This window comes from Haematobia irritans, unplaced genomic scaffold, assembly GCF_050003625.1.
Source record: "Haematobia irritans isolate KBUSLIRL unplaced genomic scaffold, ASM5000362v1 scaffold_50, whole genome shotgun sequence".
Classification (NCBI taxonomy): domain Eukaryota; kingdom Metazoa; phylum Arthropoda; class Insecta; order Diptera; family Muscidae; genus Haematobia; species Haematobia irritans.
In genome coordinates, this window is record NW_027445809.1 from 20356 (window position 1) to 46397 (window position 26042).

The following is a 26042-nucleotide window of genomic DNA, read 5'->3' on the forward strand; positions in this document are numbered from 1 at the left end:
GTCTTAAACAATTTATTTCTTAAATTTAAAATTTTAAATAAAATTTACAATCTAACATAAAATAGCTTAAATCACAACAGATTTTGTTCAACCCAATCACGATGCTTGGCAACATCACAAAAGACCACATACTCGAGTAGATTACATCGTTGTTGTTTCGTTTGTCCGGCTGAGACAACACCACGTAAATACCAACGATCATTGCGATTAATCATTAGGCCACTCCCCGAATCACCCATACATGGCCCAGTACCATCTCGATTGCCGGCGCATAATGTTCGTTGTGACGTCAAAGCACTGTAGGCCTGGGATGATCGCAAACAATCACCTTCACTGACAATATTGGTGTCAACTTTCTTGGGAATTGGTGTAAATTCTCGACCATTCTCATCTCCACCCCAACCAGCAACCACACCGGTGGTACCCACTATGAGGCTGGCATCAACCGGTTCGCTCCATAAACATATGGGACGCACAAATATTGTGTATCTGAAATTGAATTGGAAAATGAGGAAAAGTGAATTTTAATATGGAAAGGGCTAAACTTGCACACTGAAAAAAAAAAAAAATAAATAAATAAATAAATAAATAAAATATGTATAATGTCTTAGTATGAACCACTACGGGATGCATATTTTAGATTCCAAACTTAGTATACAATGGAAGAGATTACACGCAGAGAAGGAATATGAATGTTAGTTTCAGATGGTGACCATGTAACATGTTTGTCAAAAAATTTTGTTTTCTCGCCAAAAATAATATGCTTGTCGACATCAGATGCATAATTTCCGAGAAAATAACATGATTGCCTCAAACATGTTACATGGTCACCATCCAAAAATAATATGTTGATGTAGCGTTGCAGCCAGTGTGGCTGATATGTATTGTAATATTCAAGCTGCTATCAATTCTATACCGCTCGTCTCAGAGCTAAAAGATTTATAATTGTGATAGTTTATTTTATTGTTTACAATTTTCAAATGCATGCTGATCTATTGCGTTCAGAAATAAAATTATTCGTGATGGATTTCAAGCATGGTTGCTCTATTATTTATTTATTATGTAATTTGTTATAATTACAAATTACAATAAACTTATTTATACGGGCACTTATCACAATGGACTGAATAGTCTAAGTGAGCCTGAATCTTAATCGGACTGCCACTTTAACTTTAACCTAACGCGCACTAGCAACTAGAGGCTATCGGTCTATATTAGGCTGGAAAATCGTAAATGGATATCGTTAGAGTCCTCCAGCATCGTACCATTGCTCGTTACCGTGATGCTGACAGTATTGCATCTCGCCCAAAAAGGGCAAAGCGCAGCGGCATAAAACTTGCTCGTAACTAGAACGTATCGTGAGATGAAAAATGATCTTGGACTAAAGTCATTGAAGTTCCAAAAAGTGCAAGAGCTCGCCGATGCACAAAAAGTTAGATTAGAAAGATCCATGGAGATACTTCGCTTGCACTAAAAATTGTCAGTTAGCAAATTTGGTTATCTCCAATGAGAAGTCATTAAAAAGTGAACAAACTAAAAAGTGATCGGGTTTACTTGCCCAAAAAGGTTTCAGCTGGCATTTTTTATAAAACTTTTTTTGTACAACTTCGACAGGCTACCAGAACTACAACACCAGAAACGATCCAAAAAGTGAAGGCCAAAATTAATCGAAGTCCATGCCGCAGTGGCATAAAACTTGCTCGTAACTAGAACGTATCGTGAGATGGAAAATGATCTTGGACTAAAGTCATTGAAGTTCCAAAAAGTGTAAGAGCTCGCCGATGCATAAAAAGTGAGACTAGAAAGATCCATGGAGATACTTCCCTTGCACGAAAGTTGTCAGTTAGCAAATTTGGTTATCTCCAATGAGAAGTCATTAAGAAGTGAACAAACAAAAAAGTGATGGGGTTTATTTACCCAAAACGGTTTCAGCTGACCTTTTTTATAAAACTTTTTTTGTGCAACTTCGACAGGCTACCAGAACTAAAGCTCCGCCTTCTCTGATGCTAATGGTGTGACCCACCATAACGGCCGATGGTCGGCGCCCGCACGTATTCAACTACCATGGGGTCAAAATAAATGTCGAATATTATCGGGCAAATGTTCTAAAGACAGTATCGAAGCCCTGGGCAGACAAACATTTCGGCCGCAAACCATGGACATTCCAAAAGGACAGCAACATCGCACCAAGCCACGTCAACCAAGAAGGGCTTAAAGATGAGGTTCCTCGCTTCATTTATATGTTACAGCACAATGGACACCAACATCTCCAGGATCTCAATAGTTTGGACTTTTGCACATGAGGCATTTTGCAGACTAAAGTTGACACTAAAAACTACAAAAGTGTCCATCATCTCAAGACGGCACATAGCCGAGAATGGGCCAAAATACCGCAGAGACTTTTTATACCCTCCACCATAGGGTGGAGGGTATAAGACCCCATAAAGTATATATATTCTGGGTCGTGGTGAAATTCTGAGTCGATCTAAGCATGTCCGTCCGTCCGTCCGTCCGTCTGTTGAAATCACGCTAACTTCCGAACGAAACAAGCTATCGACTTGAAACTTGGCATAAGTAGTTGTTATTGATGTAGGTTGGATGGTATTGCAAATGGGCCATATCGGACCACTTTTACGTATAGCCCCCATTAACAAGGGACCCAAACATTTGGCTTGCGCAGCCTCTAAGAGAAGCATATTTCATCCGATCTTGCTGAAATTTTGTACATGTACATGTTAGTATATGGTCTCTAACAACCATGCAAAAATTGGTCCATATCGGTTCATAATTATATATAGCCCCCATATAAAACGATCCCCAGGTTTGACCTCCGGAGCCTGGTGGAGGAGCAAAATTCATCCGATCCGATAAATTTGGTACGTGGTGTTATTATATGGTCTCTAACAACCATGCAAAAATTGGTCCATATCGGTTCATAATTATATATAGTCCTCATATAAACCGATCCCCAGATTTTACCTCCGGAGCGACTGAGAGGAGCAAACTTCATCCGATCCGGTTGAAATTTGATACGTGGTGTTGTGTATGGTCTCTAACAACCATGCAAAAATTGGTCCATATCGGTTCATAATTATATATAGCCCCCATATAAACCGATCCCCAGTTTTGACCTCTGGAACCTCTTGGGGGAGCAAAATTCATCCCATTCGGTTGAAATTTGGTATATAGCGCTAGTATATTGCCGCTAACAGCCATGCAACAATTGATGCTTATCGGTGTATGGTTATATATAGCCGATCGTCAATCAAACAAAAATTGGTCCATATCGCCAAATAAATAAATAGGCTTAAAATTTAAATCAGATAATGCCTTTGGGCGGAGCACATAGACAGACGGACATGGCTTTATCGGCCCAGGGGCCGGCCCTGAGTATAATTGCCAAAGACACTATGTGTCTATCTCGTCTCCTTCTGAGTGTTTGCAACACATGCACTAACTTAACAGGTTGGCTGATAAGTCCCCGGTCTAACAAAGAAAAACACACAAAATTAGTTTTTATTATTCAAAGTTCCCTTCAAGAGCGATACAACGATTATAACGACCTTCCAATTTTTTGATACCATTTTGGTAGTATTCCTTCGGTTTTTCCTCAAAATAGGCCTCAGTTTCGACGATCACCTCTTCATTGCAGCCAAATTTTTTCCCTGCGAGCATCCTTTTGAGGTCTGAGAACAAAAAAAAAAGTCGCTGGGGGCCAGATCTGGAGAATACGGAGGGTGGGAAAGCAATTCGAAGCCCAATTCATGAATTTTTGCCATCGTTCTCAATGACTTGTGGCACGGTGCGTTGTCTTGGTGGAACAACACTTTTTTCTTCTTCATATGGGGCCGTTTTGCCGCGATTTTGACCTTCAACGCTCCAATAACGCCATATAATAGTCACTGTTGATGGTTGTTCCCTTCTCAAGATAATCGATAAAAAATATTCCATGCGCATCCCAAAAAACAGAGGCCATTACTTTGCCAGCGGACTTTTGAGTCTTTCCACGCTTCGGAGAGGGTTCACCGGTCGTTGTCCACTCAGCCGAGTGTCGATTGGACTCAGGAGTGTAGGGATGGAGCCCTCCATTCATCCATTTCCATCCATTAACAGCTGCAAACACCGCTCAGAATCATCAACACGTTGTTGTTTTTGGTCAAATGTGAGCTCGCGCGGCACCCATTTTGCACAGAGCTTCCGCATATCCAAATATTTATGAATGATATGACCAACACGTTCCTTTGATATCTTTAAGGCCTCTGCTATTTCGATCAACTTCATTTTACGGTCATTCAAAATCATTTTGTGGATTTTTTTGATGTTTTCGTCGGTAACCACCTCTTTCGGGCGTCCACTGCGTTCACCGTCCTCCGTGCTCATTTCACCACGCTTGAATTTTGCATACCAATCAATTATTGTTGATTTCCCTGGGGCAGAGTCCGGAAACTCATTATCAAGCCAAGTTTTTGCTTCCATCGTTTTCTTTCCCTTCAGAAAACAGTATTTTATCAAAACACGAAATTCCTTTTTTTCCATTTTTTTCACAATAACAAAAGTTGCTTCACAAAAGACGCTCTATTTATCTCACAAACAAATTGACTAACAGACGAATCATTTGAAGGTTGCTACTATATAAAATAATATGCATTTAATACTAGCGACGCCATCTATGTGTCAGACCGGGACTTATGAGCCAACCTGTTATAATACCCTGTTCCATTGTGTGGCGTGGGGTAGAGGTATAAAAATCAAGGACTTAGAAACAAAAAATATATGCGCCGAATATGAATTGTATCGGTCCAATTTTAGTTACCTGACCACTTGATTTGATTTCTTGGCACCGCAATTTTTACCCGATTTGCTTGAAATATAAAATCAGGAGATATTTTAGGTATACAAATAGATGTGCATGTTTTGGTATACCTACAATAAAGTTCTTCATCTCTCTGTTCCTTAACTCAAAAATGGTCATAGATTGCCGCAAAGCTCACAACGAGATAGCTGATATAGCGAAATAGCTAGACTAAAAACACCCTTACATGTTCCAGAGGATTTTGAGCATTGCACGATTTGCAACGACATAAAAAACAAGTGAGTAAAGTAGAAAGTCGGGCGGGGCCGACTATATCATACCCCAAACCACCACTACTGAGTTAGTAACCATAAGCATATGTGGGGTATCATTGGTATAGGTTTTGGAGAACATAAAGAGGGGTACATGTTTATGGATGTCTTGTCACAATCTGAGCAGAAATGTCCAATATTAGGAGCTATAGTTTATTTTGTACCAAAAGAGTTAGTATGCCACTAATATTGAGTCCATTATTAAACAAGTAAGGAAAGTCTAAAATCGGGCGGGGCCGACTATATTATACCCTGCACCACTTTGTACATCTAAATTTTCGATACCATATCACATCCGTTAAATGTGTTGGGGGCTATAAATATATAAAGGTTTGTCCCAAATACATACATTTAAATATCACTCGATCTGGACAGAATTTGATAGACTTCTATAAAATCTATAGACTCAAAATTTAAGTTGGCTAATGCACTAGGGTGGAACACAATTTAAGTAAAAAAAAATATGGGAAACATTTAAATCTGAAGCAATTTTAAGGAGACTTCGCAAAAGTTTATTTATGATTTATCGCTCGATATATATGTATTAGAAGCTTAGGAAAATTAGAGTCATTTTTACAACTTTTCGACTAAGCAGTGGCGATTTTACAAGGAAAATGTTGGTATTTTGACCATTTGTGTCGAAATCAGAAAAACATATATATGGGAGCTATATCTAAATCTGAACCGATTTCAACCAAATTTGGCACGCATACACGCACAGAAAAACCATGGTTGCCGCATCCATTTAATGCTTATCTAGAACATGTAATTGCCGCGAAAACCATGTATTTTGTCTTTGTAAAAATAGTTTTCGAGCGGAGAAAAATGTATGGTGGCAATGAGCATTTGAATGGTTATCAAATACCGCAAACATGTTCTATCATTTAAATGATAGAATTTGAGACTATTAAATGGTCGGGAAAATCATGTACCTGACCATTCAATTTTTTTTTTTACTTTTTTACAGGGAAAAAAGTATTTTTATAGGTTACGTATAGATATGTCTAGAACCATTACATGGCCATAAAGACCATTTACATTTTTTTCGTGACCATTTAATTTTTTAACTTTTTTGCAGCGAAAAGAATTTTATAAAAACATTGAGCATGTATACAATTTTTATTTTGCGCGTCAGTCGTGTGTTGATTGTTTCTTGGAATGGACGGAGAATACGGATTTACTGTGTTAATTTATTTATTTATAAGTGGAACGTGGTTTTATGTGAACACAAAAAAGGAAAGTGTAATTGGAAAATATACCTGTTTTTTGTTCTGCATTTTGCTATATGAATCATTTATTTTTATTTGCAGTTACATGATGTCTGCGTTTGTACATTTGATGGACACACGATGTAAATATGGAATGATTACTTATTGTCGAAATTGAAATAAAATAGTGTGTGTAAAAGTATGTGATGTTTGACATTATAAATACAAACAAACAATGAATTAGTTTATAAATAAATAAAAACAAATAAATAAAGTTAATTTTGTGTTTTCTTTTCTCAAGTGGCGTCCTTTTTTCGACGATGAAAAAAGTTTTTTCATAAAGATCAAAACATTTTAGGTTGTGACCATGTTCTTTTAACTAGAAGAAAAACATTTTGAATGAATACAATAACGTTTTAAATCGTGACCATTGTCTTTTCATCCAAACAAAATTCTTTTTATCAATATAATAACATTTTAGATGAGGACAATTATATTTTTCTTAGAACCATGTTCACTGATCCAACATGGTTGCAGGTTAAAATGTTACATGGTCGCCGCAAAAATAGCTCCTATCATATTATTTTGCTCTTCGAATATGATTGTGACAATCATGTTTCTTCTCTGCATGTAGCTACAATGCTATTTCTACTCCCTGTGCAAAATTTCAACTAAATAGGAGTTAAAAATTGGCCTCTGTGGTCATATGCGTGTAAATCGGGCGAAAGCTATATATGGGAGATATATCTAAATCTGAACCGATTTCAACCAAATTTGGCACGTATAGCTACAATGCTAATGCTACTCCCTGTGCAAAATTTCAACTAATTCGGAGCAAAAAATTCGCCTCTGTGGTCATATGAGTGTAAATCGGGCGAAAGCTCTATATGGGAGCTATATCTAAATCTGAACCGATTTCAACCAAATTTGGCAAACATAGCTACAATGCTAATTCTACTCCCTGTGCAAAATTTCAATTAAATCGGAGTAAAAGATTGGCCTCTGTGGTCATATGAGTGTAAATCGGGCGAACGATATATATGGGAGCTATATCTAAATCTGAACCGATTTCAATGAAATTTGGTTCACTTGACTACACTACTAATTGTACTCTTAGTGAAAAATTTCAACCAAATTGGGGTAATACTTTGGCTTCTGGGACCGTATTAGTCCATATCGGGCGAAAGATATATATGGGAGCTATATCTAAATCTGAACCGATTTCAATCAAATTTACCAAACATTGGTAGAATGTCAATTCTACTCTTTGTGCAAAATTTCACGAAAATCGGTAGTAAACTTTGGTCATATGAGTCTAAATCGGACGAAAGATATATATGGGAGCTATATCTAAATTTGAACCGATTTAGCTGATATTTTGCAAGTTTTTAGAGACTCATAAAGTATTCGGATGTGCTGAATTTGAAGAACATCGGTTGATAAACACGCCAATTATGACCAGATCGGGGATAAATATATATGGCAGCTATATCTAAATCTGAACCGATTTTTTCTAAAATCAACAGCGATTGTCTTTGTTCCAAAAAACGACCCTATGCCAAAGTTGAGGACGATCGGACTTAAACTGCGACCTGTACTTTGCGCACAAAAATCGGCTAAATCGACTCAGAATTTAATTCTAAGACGATCGGTATACTAAACGATGGGTCTCAGACTTTTCCTTCTTGGCGTTATATACAAATGCACAAACTTATTATACCCTGTACCACAGTAGTGGTGAAGGGTATAAATATGGGAAACGTTTAAATCTGAAGCAATTTTAAGGAAACTTCGAAAAAGTTTATTTATGATTTATCGCTCGATATATATGTATTAGAAGTTTAGGAAAATTAGAGTAATTTTTACAACTTTTCGACTAAGCAGTGGCGATTTTACAAGGAAAATGTTGAAAAACAAATATATGGGAGCTATATCTAAATCTGAACCGATTTCAACCAAATTTGGCACGCATAGCTACAATGCTAATTCTACTCCCTGTGCAAAATTTCAACCAAATTGGGGTAAAACTCTGGCTTCTGGGACAGTATTAGTCCAAATCGGTCGAAAGATATATATGAGAGCTATATCTAAATCTGAACCGATTTCAATAAAATTTGGCACACTTGACTATAGTACTAATTGTTCTTCTTGTGCAAAATTTTAAGCAAATTAGGATAAGACTCTGGCTTCTGGGGCCATATAAGTCCATATCGGGCGAAATATATATATGGGAGCTATATCTAAATCTGAACCGATTTCTTCCAAAATCAATAGGGATCTATTCTGAGCCAAAACACATACTTGTGCCAAATTTGAAGTCGATTGGACTAAAACTGCGACCTAGACTTTGATTACAAAAATGTGTTCACGGACAGACGGACAGACGGACGTCGCTATATCGACTCAGGAGCCCACCCTGAGCATTTTTGCCAAAGACACCATGTGTCTATCTCGTCTCCTTCTGGGTGTTGCAAACATATGCACTAACTTATAATACCCTTTTCCACAGTGTGGAGCAGGGTATAAAAAGAGGAAATCGGTCAATTAGTTGTGGGTAATAAATCCAAATTTCTGCAAATAGGGCAATAGATTTATGTAAGAGGTACATGTAAGTCTAAATACGATTAGCTAGTACATCAAAATTTGAAATTTGAATAACATAGGTTAATAAATAAGAGTATTATGACCAAATATGACAAAATCGAGCGATGCATATATATGGTACCTATATCTAAATCTGAACCAATTTGTATAATATTTTGTAGGTATGATTGATACCACAGAAGGTCACTTTGTGTACAATTTGAGTACGATCAGTTAATAAATGAGGCCCATATGGTCAAAAATAAGGTTATTAGGGGCACATTTTTCAAAATCGGGCGATACATATATATGGGAGCTATACAGTTAGAGCTATAGAAGATTACATTTATCCAACTTTGAGTAAGATCGGTTCATAAATAAGGGTTTTACGGCCAAATTTGATCAAATCGGGCGATACATATATATGGGAGCTATATCTAAATCTGAACCGACTTCGATTATTTTTGACACATATTGTCAGTACCATAAAAGATTAGAGTAAGCCAAGTTTGAGTAAGATGGCTTAATAAATATGGTTTTTATGGCCAAATTTTGGAAAATCGGGCGATACATATATAAGGGAGCTATATCTAAATCTGAACCGATTTCGATGAAATTTTGCAGACAAAATTTGATGACGATCGGTTTGTAAAAAAGCGCAACGTGACTCCATTTGTCGAAATCGGGCGATGCATATATATATATATATATATATATGGGAGCTATATCTAAATTTGATCCGATTTCTTCCAAATTTAATAGCGTTCGTCCTTGTGCCCAAAAAACACCTTGTACCAAATATCATCCAAATCGGTTAATAATTGCGACCGGAATCCTGTGAACAACAAATACATGGACAGACGGACGGACACCAAGCGCTAGATCGACTCAGGAGGTGATTCTGAGTCGATCGGTATATAATCAATATGGGGTCTAAAATCAATATTTCTGGTAGACACATTTTTTGGCCGATCACACTTATTATTATACTGACCACTATGTGGTTTAGGGTATAAAAATATCCGCAGTTCCGATATTCGGAATAACAAAACGCAAGAATTTATTTTTCTTATAATGAAAAAAATTGAGTTACTATCGGACTTAAATTCAATTTAAATTTGTATGTTTTAGGGTTAAGAAAATATCGCCAAATGAAAATTTTGCGATTTGCGATTCCGAATATCATAACATACTCCATAATCACAACGCGAGCTGTCACTTAGACCTAACCTAAAACTATGCTTAAACTCAAACAAAAATGCTTCCTATGAACCTAGAATCGGATGTTGTCTTCATTTGTAGAAAATTTAAATTTACTTCGGGAAGCGTACGATCTTCTTGAGTTAGAACGTTTCATTAAATTCTTTGTGTTTTCAAGTAACGTGCTACGACAAGGGGTTTTCAAAAGAAACTTAGGTTCGGCTGAATATACGGCCTATACAAATGAAATTCCAATTAACGAAAAATTATCTTCATAACTTATTTATATCAAATAACTTACTGCACCGGTTGATCCAAATGCAATACAGCCAAATCTGCATCGGGAAATACATTCGTACTGAAATCCGGATGTATGACAATATTTTGAACTTCTCGTGTTTGGAAATTTGTCTCACGATAATCTTCTAAATTGTAACGACCCACATTTACTACCAAACGATCTGCCGTCAAACTGGTCGTTTTAAAACAATGGGCTGCTGAAAGAACAGTTCTAGTGGACAAAAGAGATCCACCGCATAGGAAACGTAAACCGGCTGATTTTACATAAATAGCTGTTAACCAAGGATATTGGCCTCGTGTTATCTGTGATCCGCCATAGATAAAAGCGCTAACTCCAGATTCTTGACCACATTGGAAACTTTGTCCAGCATTCAGTCTTGGTCCAGTAGTTACCACAGTTGTTGGTCTACTCGGTTGTCTTGTTGACTGTGTGGAAATTTGATTAGTTCTGGTTGGTTGTACTGTTGCAAATATTTGATTATTATCCTGGCGAAATGATATGGTATTATCTTCTGGTCTCCGGATATTGTAGGGTACAGTATATGTTTGTCTGGTGCTGAGAAGGCTATGTTGCAAAAATAAACTTGTACTGGGCCGGGGATCTGAAATGTGTGGAGAATTTTTATTTATATTATAAAAAAAAATTTAAGAAATGCAAACAATAAATAAATAAATTGAATAAATTGATTTTAACTTCAGGTGTGATTCATACAATTTTTGAAGGCAAATTAATATCACAAATTGCCTGAGTCATTGTTATTTATTCCACTTTTGTAATAAACTCACATTCATTGTCAATGCAAACGTCCTGACCATTAATGGTTATCCTTGTCAACTTTGGCGCCTCGTTAGATGGGAAGTCAATACGATACAAGACAGGTTGTCCATTTTGTATTTTATTTTCTGTAGTTATTCGATCTTCTGCCAAACTTATTTTGCCATAATAATTCTGAAAATTGAAATTGAATTATGTTTAAAACTGTCTTATACAAAAAATAGGTAAATCTAATCATTAGAATAACCTCCGTGCTATTCAACCTTTTGAATAAATATCGAATACATAAAGTTTTATTCTTGTTTTTTACGATATATTAAACAAGGTATTCATGTGCAAAAAATGTAATTTAAAAAATCGAAATTAAATCTAAACTTTTGAAGTTTTTTCGTTGTCTGTTTAGTCAGTTCCTTTATTTTATTTTTTTATGATTAAAACAAATTGAACAAAAACAAGTATATACAGCCGTAAGTTCGGCCAGGCCGAAGCTTATGTACCCTCCACCATGGATTGCGTAGAAACTTCTACTGAAGACTGTCATCCACAATCGAATTACTTGGGTTGCGGTAACACTTGCCGACGGCAAGGTATCTTAAAACTTCCTAACACCGTAATATATACCACATAGTCCATACGTGGTATATATTAAACTAAAAAAGGCCGATTAAATACGTATATAATTAAGTTTAAAGTTTCTATAGAAATAAAATTTTGGCAAAATAAAATTTTTACTACTTTTCCTATAGAAGTAAAATTTGGAAAAAATATTCTATAGAAATAAAATTTGAAAAAAAATTTCTATAAAAATAAAATTTTGACAAAATTTTCTATAGAAATAAAATTTTGAGAAATTTTTCTATAGAAAAAAAATTTTGAGAAATTTTTCTATAGAAATAACATTTTGACAATGTTTTCTATAAAAATAAAATTTTGGTAGATTATTTTTGGCTCGAGTGGCAACCATGATTATGGACCGATATGGACCAATTATGGATGGTTATAATCGGCCTTATACTAACACCACGTTACAAATTTCAACCGGATCGGATGAATTTTGCTCCTCCAAGAGGCTCCGGAGATCAATCTGGGGAACGGTTTATATGGGGGGCTATATGTAATTATGGACCGATGTGGACCAATTTTTGCATGGTTGTTAGAGACCATATACTAAAACTATGTACCAAATTTCAGCTGGATCGGATGACTTTTGCCCCCTTAAGAGGCTCCGGAGGTGAAATCTGGGGATCGGTTTATATGGGGGCTATATATAATTATGGATCGATATGGACCACTTTTCGCCTGGATGTTAGAGACAATATACTAACACCACGTACCAAATTTCAGTCGAATCGGATGACTTTTGCTCCCCTACACTGAAAAAAAGCACACTCGGTTCCAAAGATTTTGTCTTTACTTTAAAAAATTTGGTATTGATTCCGAGCCAAAGAAGCGGAGAATACAAGTAAGGATACTTTTAAGACACAATTCTCTTTTAAATTTAGGTTTTGTGTACTTGCAAATTTTAATTTTTCGCTTTCTCAGCTTTTTTTCTTCATATGCTATCAAAGTCCTTTAAAAACGAGTTAACGGCAACTTTATTTTCCAAATTAGGACTCGACTTCCAGTAGAAATTATGCTGTATTTGAAGTAAAAATCTTCTTTAAAATAAATTTTGAAAAACATGTCCTATTTTTGAACGATTTTTTGCTTTGTAGTCAAGATGCAAAAAGACAACAAATTTAAAGACAATTTCATTAAATTTAAAGAATTTTTCTGAATTATTAAAGTCAAGTTGACCTTAGCCTATAAATTTTTTCTTTCATGTTAAGATACCCATTTTTAAGTCAAATCACTTAATTATAAGGACAATACGACTTCATTGAAAAGTTTATCGACTTTTGGACAAGGAAAATAACTTTATTTTAGAGAAATGCGTCTTCGATGCTAAGCAAAATTTGTATTCGTATTTTAAAGACATGAAATCTTTGACCTCACGACAATATTTTTTTCAGTGTAAGAGGCTCCGGAGGTCAAATCTGGGGATCGGTTTATATGGGGCTCTATATAATTATGGGCCGATGTGGACCAATTTTTGCATGGTTGTTAGAGACCATATACTAAAACTATGTACCAAATTTCAGCCGGATCGGATGACTTTTGCTCCTCTAAGAGGCTCCGGAGGTCAAATCTGGGGATCGGTTTATATGGGGGCTATATATAATTATGGATCGATATGAACCACTTTTCGCATGGTTATTAGAGACAATATACTAACACCACGTACCAAATTTCAGTCGAATCGGATGACTTTTGCTCCTCTAAGAAGCTCCGGAGGTCAAATCTGGGGATCGGCTTATATGGGGGCTATATATAATTATGAACCGATATGGACCACTTTTCGCATGGTTGTTAGAGACAATATACTAACACCACGTACCAAATTTCAGTCGGATCGGATGACTTTTGCTCCTCTAAGAGGCTCCGGAGGTCAAATCTGGGGATCGGTTTATATGGGGGCTATATATAATTATGGGCCGATGGGGACCAATTTTTGCATGTACCAAATTTCAGCCGGATCGGATGACCCAGAATATATATACTTCATGGGGTCTTAGAGCAATATTTCGATGTGTTACAAACGGAATGACAAAATTAATATACCCCCATCCTATGGTGGAGGGTATAAAAAGTGTTGTACCACCAAGACAACGCACCGTGCCACAAGTCATTGAGAACGATGGCAAAAATTCATGAATTGGGCTTCGAATTGCTTCCCCACCCACCGTATTCTCCAAATCTGGCCCCCAGCGACTTTTTCTTGTTCTCAGGCCTCAAAAGGATGCTCCCAGGGAAAAAATTTGGCTGCAATGAAGAGGTGATCGCCGAAAGTCAACTATCGAAAATCTTCTTTTTGGGGGGGTCAAGTATAGTTTCCATAGTTGAATTATGATTCCCGTAGTTAAAAGTTTTTTAGTATTGAGTCTACATCAAATTCTGGATGTACTAGATTTATTTTGGATAGAGTTCCCTAGGAATATTACTTTCTCCTCAAAGCGATTTGAGATAAAAATTCTGAAGATTTTTAGCCACATTACTCGAACGAAAAAGAGAAGTACATTTGGGAAATTTGAATTCTAGTTTCAGACGACTTGATTTATAATTATAATGCGTATGCATTATTATTATTATTTTAATTGAATTCAGTTTATTTACACTTTTCAACATATTTCTATTCGATTTAATTTAAATTAAGTTTTACTAAAATAAATAAACATAAATTTCAAAACTATTATCATTACAATTTTTATGACTACAATTCAGCTTAAATTCGTATTGGATCGTTTCTTCATGTAAATTGAAGCTACCAACAAATTGAGAATTTAGTTGGCCTTGTATGGTGTCACGAATTTAAGTGAAAGACATCTTAAAGTTAAGCATCTATTTTTATACCCTGCGCCACACTGTGGAACAGGGTATTATAAGTTAGTGCATATGTTTGTAACACCCAGAAGGAGACGAGATAGACACATGGTGTCTTTGGCTATAATGCTCAGGGTGGGTCCCTGAGTCGATATAACCATGTCCGTCCGTCCGTCTGTCTGTGAACACATTTTTGTGATCAAAGTCTAGGTCGCAATTTAAGTCCAATCGCCTTCAAATTTGGCACATGTTCCTAATTTAGATCAGAATAGAACCCTATTGAATTTGGAAGAAAACGGTTCAGATTTAGATATAGCTTCCATATATATCTTTCGCCCGATATGCACTAATATGGACCCAGCAGCCAGAGTTTTATACCGATTTGTTTGAAATTTTGTACAAACATAACAAAAACATAACATATAGTCAAGTGTGCAAAATTTGATTGAAATCGGTTCAGATTTAGATATAGCTCCCATATATATATATATCTTTCGCCCGATATGGACTTATATGGCCCCAGAAGCCATATTTTTGGCCGAATTTGGTTGAAATTTTGCACTAGGAGTACAATTAGTAGTATAGTCAAGCGTGCAAAATTTGATTGAAATCGGTTCAGATTTAGATATAGCTCCCATATATATCTTTCGCCCGATTTGGACTGATATGGTCCTAAAAGCTAGAGTTTTGGCCCAATTTATTTGAAATTTTGCACAGGGAGTAGATTTAGCATTGTAGCTATGCGTGCCAAATTTGGTTGAAATCGATTCAGAGTTAGATATAGCTCCCATATATATCTTTCGCCCGATATGCACTAATATGGACCCAGCAGCCAGAGTTTTATACCGATTTGCTTGAAATTTTGTACAAACATAACAAAAACATAACATATAGTCAAGTGTGCAAAATTTGATTGAAATCGGTTCAGATTTAGATATAGCTCCCATATATATATATATATATATATATATATATATATATATATATATATATATATATATATATATCGCCCGATATGGACTTATATGGCCCCAGAAGCCATATTTTTGGCCGAATTTGGTTGAAATTTTGCACTAGGAGTACAATTAGTAGTATAGTCAAGCGTGCAAAATTTGATTGAAATCGGTTCAGATTTAGATATAGCTCCCATATATATCTTTCGCCCGATATGGACTGATATGGTCCTAAAAGCTAGAGTTTTGGCCCAATTTAGTTGAAATTTTGCACAGGGAGTAGATTTAGCATTGTAGCAAATTTGGTTGAAATCGATTCAGAGTTAGATATAGCTCCCATATATATCTTTCGCCCGATATGGACTGATATGGTCCTAAAAGCCAGAGTTTTACTCCGATTTAATTGAAATTTTGCACAGGGAGTAGAATTAGCATTATAGCCATGCGTGCCAAATTTGGTTGAAATCGATTCAGAGTTAGATATAGCTCCCATATATATCTTTCGCCCGATATGGACTAATATGGTTCTAATAGCCAGAGTTTTGTCCCAATTTGGTTGAAATTTTGCACAGATTTAGCATTGTTCCTATGCGTGCCAAATTTGATTGAAATCGGTTCAGATTTATATATAGCTCCCATATATAGCTTTCGCCCGATTTACACTCATATGACCACAGAAGCCAATTTTTAGTTGAAATTTTGCACAGGGAGTAGAATTAGCATTGTAGCTATGCGTGCCAAATTTGGTTGAAATCGGTGCGTATTTAGATATAGCTCCCATATATATGTTTTTCTGAGTTCGACAAAAATGGTCAAAATATCAACATTTTCGTTGTAAAATCGCCAGTGCTTAGTCGAAAAGTTGTAAAAATGACTCTAATTTTCCTAAACTTCTAATACATATATATCGAGCGATAAATCATAAATAAACTTTTGCGAAGTTTCCTTAAAATTGCTTCAGATTTAAATGTTTCCCATATTTGTGTACTAACATTGTGTTCCACCCTAGTGCATTAGCCGACTTAAATTTTGAGTCTAAAGATTTTGTAGCCCCCAACACATTTGACGGATGTGATATGGTATCGAAAATTTAGATCTACAAAGTGGTGCAGGGTATAATATAGTCGGCCCCGCCCGACTTTAGACTTTCCTTCCTTGTTTTTTTTTTTTAATATTGTGGGGATATACCCAAATATTGTACTTTTTGTCTTTACTTTATTTGGGTACATTTTTGTTGATTGATTGACACATATTCTAGAACAATAGCATATGCTCACATTTAATATTCATGATTTGGTAATTAATTCTTAAACAAAAAATTGTATATATTTTATATTTCTTTATAATTTATTTATTGTTATAGACAGTGTCTATTAAAATATTGCAAACCGCATAAAATTCCTGTCATCGTTTATAAAGATTATCTCATTTAAATTTAACCACAACAACTCCCAACCATAAAAAGTGTTAACATTTATTTTAACTTTTTTTTGTTTGTGTGATATATGTATTGAAATTCATGTTTAAACATCGGATCGCATTCACACCAAAGCACTTTACCTTTCTTTATGGGCTCTTGAAACTTTTGAAGAATTAATAAGCATTTCTATGGGAACAAAGTAATGGTAAAGGGGATTTTTTGTTGTTCATTATTTGTATATAAGTAAGAGTAATGTTTACAAAAATCCCCGGTTGCCTTTTGTCTTTTTTTTTTTTTTTTTTGTTATACGAAAATTCAGCTGTTGTATATAACAGAATGGTTAATTTGCCACTCCTTGACATATTTTTGCGAATTTTATTCAAATTTTACGGTATACAAAATTTTATTTTTTGTTTTTTTTTTTTTTTTTTCTAATATTCAAGAAACAGTTGTTGTAGTATAGATATCACAATTTTTAGTGTTTTTGTATTAAAAATTTTACTTTATTGATAAAAAAAAATTCTTAAATTATTGATCAGTTCTTAAAACTTCTTAGGTTACGATCACATTGTTTAACCATTTTATAATTGCCAATAAAGATGTCTTTCGTTATTCATAATAAAGTGAACAGTAACCCATTACCTCGAAAGACAAAAATCCACTGGCTTATAAAAATCCCTCTTAGACTGGGAAGCATACTACAGCACGTTTTGTCATGTTATTACCACAGCAAAGAAATGCCAGCATTATTCATGAATCACTACAGAATTACCGCAATAGGCAGATGCGTCTCTAAAACCGGTTATTTTAAAGTCATATGAAAAACAAATAGTCGATAAGAAGTGTAGATCGTAAAATATGAGGGAAAAGTCCGATTAAATAATACTACCCGCCATAAATTACACTCATAGTTGTTAATAAAAAAGCAAATATTTAGAAAATCATTAAATATTACTCATATGCAAATTTAAAACAACTCATATCAACGAAAAATACTAACGAAAAATATTAACAACAAAAATATTAAACGAAAACAAATTTCCAAGAATACAACTATTAGAGAAATCAAAGGCTTGATTTTAAATTTTAAGAAGAATGGTGGGAAATTAATAAAGAAAAAGTAAAAAGTAAGTTCGGCCAGACGGAAACTGTACTATAGGACATCCTCGTTCAAATATTAATTAATTAAATATCAACCAGCCACTAGCATATCAAACAATAAAATGTGACTATGACAGTGATCACACAGGAAGGAAAATTTTAGAAAATTTAAATGTTTAAATGTTGAACTGTAAAATGTGTCTTATTAAAGACCTAAAGTCAGAAAAGAACACTGTTTGATATAAACGAAATGGACTGCGTTGTGGTTTCAAAAATAGCTTTTTTTATTGAAAAAATAAAAATTTTGTAACATACGATTTTTTTTTTGGTGATAAAAGTTTAAAATTTTCGAAGCAATTCAAAAAACTCTAACAAAAGAAAAACGTTTTCGGTACACGTTTTCCAAACGTTTTTTTTCTTTGCGTGTATAGAAATTTTCTCAAAATCGTTTTCCTATATAAAATTTTCTCAAAATGTTATATCTATAAAAAATTTTATCAAATTTTTATTTCTATAGGAAATTTTGCCAAAATTGTATTTCTTCAGAAAATTTTATTTCTATCGAAAATTTTTTAAAAATTTTATTTTTATAGAAAATTTTGTCAACATTTTATTTCTACAGATATTTTTTTAAAAATGTTATTTATATAGAAAATTTTATCAAAATTTTATTTCTGCAGAAAATTTTTTCAAAATTTTATTTCTGCATAAATTTTGGCAAAATTTTATTTCTGTAAAAAATATGGTCAACAATTTATTTCTGCAGAAAATTTTGTTAAAATTTTATTACTGCAGAAAATTTGTTAGTTTTATTTCTATTGAAACTTTTATCAACATTTTATTTCTATAGAAAATTTTATCAAAATTGTTTTTCTATAGAAAATTTTCTCAAAATTTTATATCTATATCTATAAATATCTATAAAATTTTCTTAAAATTGAATTTCTATAGTAAATTTTGTCAAAATTGTATTTCTATAGAAAAATTTCTTAAAATTGTTTTCTATAGAAAATTTTATCAACATTTTATTGCTATAGAAAATTTTGTCAAAATTTTATTTCTATAGAAAATTTTGTCAACATTTTATTTCCATAGAAAATTGTGTCAAAATTTTATATCTATAGAAAATTTTATCAGCATTTTATTTCTATAGAAAATTTTCTCAAAATTGTATTTCTTTAGAAAATTTTATCAGAATTGTATTTCTATAGAAAATGTTGCCAAATTTTATTTTATATAGTAAATGTTGTCAAAATTTTATTTCTATAGAAAATTTTGTTAAAATTTTATTTCTATAGAAAATTTTGTCAAAATTGTATTTATATAGAAAATTTTCTCAAAATTGTATTTCTATAGAAAATTTTGTCAACATTTTATTTCTATAGAAAATATTCTCAAAATTTTATTTCTATAGAAAATTTTGTCAAAGTTTTATTTCTATAGAAAATTTTGTTAGAATGGTTTTTCTATTGGAAAAAATTTTAACAACATTTTATTTCAATAGAAAATTTTGTCAAAATGTTATTTCTATGGAAAATTTTGTCAAAATGTTATTTCTATAGAAAATTTTATCAACACTTTAGTTATAAAGACAATTTTCTCACAATTTTATTTCTATAGAACATTTTGTGAAAATTTTATTTCTATACAAAATTTTATTTCTGTAGAAAATTTTGTCAAAGTTTTATTTCTATAGAACATTTTGTCAAAATTTTATTTCTATAGAACATTTTGTCAAAATTTTATTTCTATAGAACATTTTGTCAAAATTTTATTTCTTTAAAAAATTTTGTCAACATTTTATTTCTTTACAAAATTTTCTCAAAATGTTACTTCTGTAGAAAATGTTCTCACAGATTTATTACTTTAAACAATATTTATATTTATAGAAAGTTTTGTCAAAATTTTATTTCTATAGAAACATTTGTCAAAATTTTATTTCTATGGAAAATTTTGACAAGATTTTATTTCTATAGAAAATTTTGACAAAATTGTATTTATATAGATAAATTTTGTCAAAATTTTATTTCTATAGAAAGTTTTCTCAAAATTGTATTTCTATAGAAAAGTTTGTCAAAAATTTTATTTCTATAGAAAATTTCGTCAAAATTTTATTTCAACAGAAACTTTTGTCAAAATTTTATTTTTTATAGGAAATTTTTTCAAAATTTTATTTTTAAAGAAGAAGTACCTCTTAGTTGTAGAGGTGTATTTGGTAAAATCTACCAAAACATCAAGAATTCTACTAATCTACAAAACAGTAAAAAATCTACCATTCTTGGTAGAATTTTACTAACTGTGACAACCGTGGTTGCATCCCACACAATTTGTCAAAGTGCTCAATTGCTCCTAAACTGCGATCGCGGTTTTTCGAAACACGTCTGTGACGACTTGAATCGTGTATTTACGCGTATTAGTCCCAAATTAAATAGCATGAGCCCTATAGTCCTGACTTGGCAATGAATGACTTATTTTTATTCCCATACATAAAAAATAAACTGTAAAAAAATAAAAACGTTGACCCGTTTTTGGTACGTAAAGATCCGGTAGATGCGTTCATAATGCATGTAAAAATGTATAGATCTTAATAGGAGGAAATTTTGAAAAACAATAACGCATTTTTCGATAATTAATATTTGTTTTTGTACTCTAATCGAAATATAAAAGGCAACCCTCGTAATAGCAACAATGCCATCGAAATGTATACCAAAAAAAAATATGAAAAAAGCTTGTTATAAACCAGTAAGGAAAGTCTAAAGTCGGGCGGGGCCGACTATATTATACCCTGCACCACTTTGTAGATCTAAATTTTCGATACCATATCACATCCGTCAAATGTGTTGGGGGCTATATATATATATATATATATATATATATATATATATATATATATATATATATATATATATATATATATATATATATATATATATATATATATATATATATATATATATATATATATATATATATATATATATATATATATATATATATATATATATATATATATATATATATATATATATATATATATATATATATATATATATATATATATATATATATATATATATATATATACATAAAGGTTTGTCCCAAATACATACATTTAAATATCATTCGATCTGGAAGAATTTGATAGACTTCAACAAAATCTATAGACTCAAAATTTAAGTCGGCTAATGCGCTAGGGTGGAACACAATGTTAGTAAAAAAACATTGGCCTCTATGGTCATATGAGTGTAAATCGGGCAAAAGCTATATATGGGAGATATATCCAAATCTGAACCGATTTCAAACAAATTTGGCGCGTATAGTTACAATGCTAATTCTACTCCCTGTGCAAAATTTCAACTAAATCGGAGTTAAAAATTGGCCTCTGTGGTCATATGAGTGTAAATCGGGCGAAAGCTATATATGGGAGATATATCCAAATCTGAACCGATTTCAACCAAATTTGGCACGCATAGTTACTAAATCGGAGCAAAAAATTGGCCTCTGTGGGCAAATGAGTAAATCTGGCGAAAGCTATATATGGGAGCTATATCTAAATCTGAACCGATTTGCTGATATTTTGCAAGTTTATCGAGACTCATAAAATATTCGGATGTACGGAATTTGAGGAAGATCGGTTGATATACACGCCAATTATGACCAGATCGGTGAAAAATATATATGGCAGCTATATCTAAATCTGAACCGATTTTTTCCAAAATCAATAGGGATCGTCTTTGAGCTGAAACAGGACCCTATACCAAATTTTAGGACAATCGGACTAAAACTGCGAGCTGTACTTTGCACACAAAAATACATCAACAGACAGACAGACAGACAGACAGACGGACAGACAGACGGACAGACAGACGGACAGACGGACAGACAGACAGACGGACATCGCTAAATCGACTCAGAATTTAATTCTAAGCCGATCCGTATACTAAAAGGTTGGTCTATGATTACTCCTTCTTGGCGTTACATACAAATGCACAAACTTATTATACCCTGTACCACAGTAGTGGTGAAGGGTATAAAAATTGAATGAAAAGGACTTCCTGTGTAGTTAAAATAAAGAAAATCATTGGGAGTACATCTTCTGGAAGTGCTCTTAAAGTTGTGCTTTTGGAAGAACTTACGATTTTTTATACCCTCCACCATAGGATGGGGGTATATTAACTTTGTCATTCCGCTTGTAACACATCAAAATATTACTCTGAGACCCCATAAAGTATATATATTCTGGGTCGTGGTGAAATTCTGAATCGATCTGAGCATGTCCGTCCGTCTGTTGAAATCACGCTAACTTCCGAACGAAAGAAGCTTTCGACTTGAAACTTGGCATAAGTAGTTGTTATTGATGTAGGTCGGATGGTTTTGCAAATGGGCCATATCGGTCCACTTTTAGGTATAGCCCCCATATAAACGGACCCCCAAATTTGGCTTGCGATTGCTCTAAGAGAAGCAAATTTCATCCGATCCGGCTGAAATTTGGTACATGGTGTTAGTATATGGTCTCTAAGAACCATGCAAAAAGTGGTCTACATCGGTCCATAATTACAGATAGCCCCCATATAAACCGATCCCCCGATTTGGTTTGCGGAGCCTATAAGAGAAGCAAATTTCCGATCCGGCTGAAATTTGGTACATGGTGTTAGTATGTGGTCTCTAATGACCATGCCAAAATTGGTCTACATCGGTCCATAATTATATATAGCCCCCATATAAACCGATCACCAGAGTTGACCTCCGGAGCATCTTGGAAGACCAAAATTCATCTGATTCAGTTGGAATTTGGTACGTGATAATAATATATGGCCTCAAACACCCACGCAAAAATTGGTCGAAATCGGTCAATAATTATATATAGGCCCCATATAAACCGATCGCCAGATTTGACCTCCGAAGCCCCTTGGAAGAGCAAAATTCATCCGATTCGGTTGAACTAAAATGGTACGTGATGTTAGTATATGGTATCCCCCAACCATGCAGGAATTAGTTCATATCAGTCCATGATTATATATAACCCCCATATAAACCGATCCCCAGATTTACCTCCGGTGCCTTTTGGAGAAGCAAAATTCATCCGATCTGGTTGAAAATTGGTACGTGGTGGTAGTATATGATATTTAACAACCATGCCAAAAGTGGTCCAATCATATATAGCAACCATATAAACCGATCACGAGATTTGGTTTTGGAGCCTCTTGGAGGAGCAAATTTCATCCGAGTCAGTTGAAATTTGGTACATTGTGCTAGCATATGCCCGTTAACAATCATGCCTAACAAATTCCATATCTGTCTATAGTTATATATAGTCCTCAGATAAATCGATCACCAATCACACAAAAATTGGTCCATATCAAGTTCATAATTCTATATAGCCCCTATATAAGCGACCCCCATATTTCAATTATTTGTAGACTTACCTATACATAACTTGTTTGTCTAATATATACCACGTATGGACTAACTCACAATTTAGAAAACGATGTTAAGGAGTTTTAAGATACCACAATCCAAGAAATTCGATTGTGGATGACAGTCTTTCGTAGAAGTTTCTACGCAATCCATGGTGGAGGGTACATAAGATTCGGCCTGGCCGAACTTGCGGCCGTATATACTTGTTTTTGCTGGGATATCATTACAGAGACACAAACATCTTTCGAATTTACTGTTATGCCATGAACATAATATCTAGCATATGTGTGCAATGTAATTTTCTCTAAATTTCTGTCCTTTTCAAAAAAATTTCTCCAATTTGCTCGTGTTTCACGACAGCCTTTCCTGAATCAAAAAACGAATTGATTTTCATAACATAATAAAGGCATATAGTTCTCCATTCATTAGGCTTTCCGACAATGCTAAACATATTCGTGTGTGCAATTATATTTCTCGTATGTTTAATTTATCATTTGTTTTATTTTTTGTATATAAATTTTTTCTGTGTATATTGCTTATATAAGGAATACATTATTCCCTAATATAACACTATTTGTAGGAAATTTTACTGGGTTAATAGAGTACAATTTAAGTTAAATTTTTTAAAAACTTAAACAAAATTTTATATGTTATATTTAGGAATTATTGTATTATAATTTGTCAAATAATATTACTTTACCATTAACTAAGCATTCCTGAAGGAATAGAGGAATTAATAATGGGATATCGTTACAAAAACATAAACATCTTTTGAATTTACTGCCATGAAAATAATATCCATGTGCGCAATGTAATTTTCTCAAAATTAATGTATTTTTCGAAAATTTTTCTCAATATAGACTTTCCTCAATCACTAAACAAATTGATTTTAATACGACAATATAGTCATATTTCTCTTTCTTTGTTAGGCTTTCAGATAATGCTAAACATATTCGTGTGTGCAATCATTTATATCAAAAATCACATATGTTTTATTTATGATTTATTTTATTCGGTGGGTATAAATTTTATTTGTGTAGATGCAAGTGTCAAATATTTTATTACTTATATAAAATACTTTATTTTCTAATATACCAAGATTTGAAGGAAATTGTACCGGGTCAATAATCTAACATTTTTAAAGTAAATTTTTTTTTTTTTTGATTACTTAAGCAAAATTTTTGCCTCTATACCAGTTTTCAAAAACAAGTATTTAGACGATAACGGTAATGTTATTCATACTTGTATACACAATATTTGAATGAGATATATTTTTAACACGGATTTTTTTTTATAATTTATCTAGTATTTGAACCTTAGGACTTTTGTATTCGGTCTTATAGTTCGTTTCAGTTACCTGATGCAATGGTTCCCGTTGACTTAGATTTACTCCCAATTCCATTCTACTTGAAACGTAAGGCATGGTGAGTATAGCATAGTATCCAGATCCATCGTGAAAATATTTAAAATATTGAGGACAGATAGTCGGGGGTACAGTGTGAAATTGTGCTGTAGCTTCATTTATATACGTCACAAGCGTAAGTAACACAGATATCAAATATTTTGTCATATTTTTTTTGTCAACGTTTGGCTTTCCTTTATTTTCCACGTAGCACTAATTAACGTTGTTTAGGGTCGGTTTTTTTTTATTTTGTTGTATTTAATTATCCGATTAATTATTCTCTAGTTGACTTGATGATCGTGACTTATTAATTAACACATTAGCACATTTTAAGGAAAATCATAGTTAATCTCGAAGGTAATCTTGCCAATAAAGTAAACAAAGGGGATTCACTGCTTTGGTTATAATGATGACAATAAATGAATGAATTTAATAAACTTCCGATTATTACCGATCGCAACAGCCTTTGTTTTTGAACTGATTGACTTTAATTTGAGATTTGAGTTTCACATTTCTCTCTATCTCTTTGTGTCTCTCTGAAATTGAAGATGTTAATTAACACTTATCTTATTTATAAAATGGGATTTTTTTCTGATTTAACATACTCAACTTGATAGCTTCTCTCCCTTTCAATGGCTGCTTAAAAGAAGTAGGCACCTGCACACTGATTTGAAAGGAACTAACCTATTGAATGTCAAGAGAGGAAATATGATCACATGAAATATAGTTCAAGAGCATAATGTTACTTCTAGTTATATGGGGACCATGAATGAGCGTCCAGGACCATGGTTTTGTTCTGTCCACTGGATCTCAATACACCATTCTTCAGTTTCGGCGAAGTGTAAAAGAAGTGGGCGTATTTACGTCACAGTTTCGGCCTAACATCGCTTCAACTATATAAAGTTTCTCTTCTTAGGATTGTAATCAGAATCAAAAAGTCAACTTTTCGATTTTTCAAAATTTTGAAAAGTCGACTTTTTAAAGTGTTTTATCTGCGGATAAAACCGAATAATTTTACACTTTCATATCCATCGTATATGTATCCTATTTAGTATAGATTTTAAAATATATGGCACAGAGAAACAAATATTGAGAATTTTGTAATGTGATGCACACAATTTTTTATTCATCGCAGTCG

The 26042-nt window shown here is 33.4% G+C and overlaps 1 protein-coding gene across 1 annotated transcript; it reads right to left on the reverse strand.

The window, feature by feature from the left end:
* Nucleotides 1–25017, reverse strand: LOC142242572 (serine protease gd-like). The gene is made up of 4 exons (XM_075314138.1): nucleotides 24860–25017; nucleotides 11202–11364; nucleotides 10417–11017; nucleotides 1–489 (listed from the first exon to the last, which is right to left on the reverse strand). Exons 1-4 carry the CDS (start codon nucleotides 24923–24925, stop codon nucleotides 72–74), a joined length of 1248 nt encoding a protein of 415 aa, XP_075170253.1. The 5' UTR covers nucleotides 24926–25017; the 3' UTR covers nucleotides 1–71.
* Between the last annotated feature and the right edge of the window lie 1025 nt (nucleotides 25018–26042).

Excerpts from the sequence above, each read along its gene's own strand:
- LOC142242572 (XM_075314138.1), bottom strand. The coding sequence starts at position 24,925 with ATGCCTTACGTTTCAAGTAGAATGGAATTGGGAGTAAATCTAAGTCAA. Across the intron at positions 11,365-24,859 it reads AACGGGAACCATTGCATCAG|AATTATTATGGCAAAATAAG; the intron begins GTAACTGAAACG and ends TTCAATTTTCAG. Across the intron at positions 490-10,416 it reads CATTTGGATCAACCGGTGCA|ATACACAATATTTGTGCGTC; the intron begins GTAAGTTATTTG and ends ATTCAATTTCAG.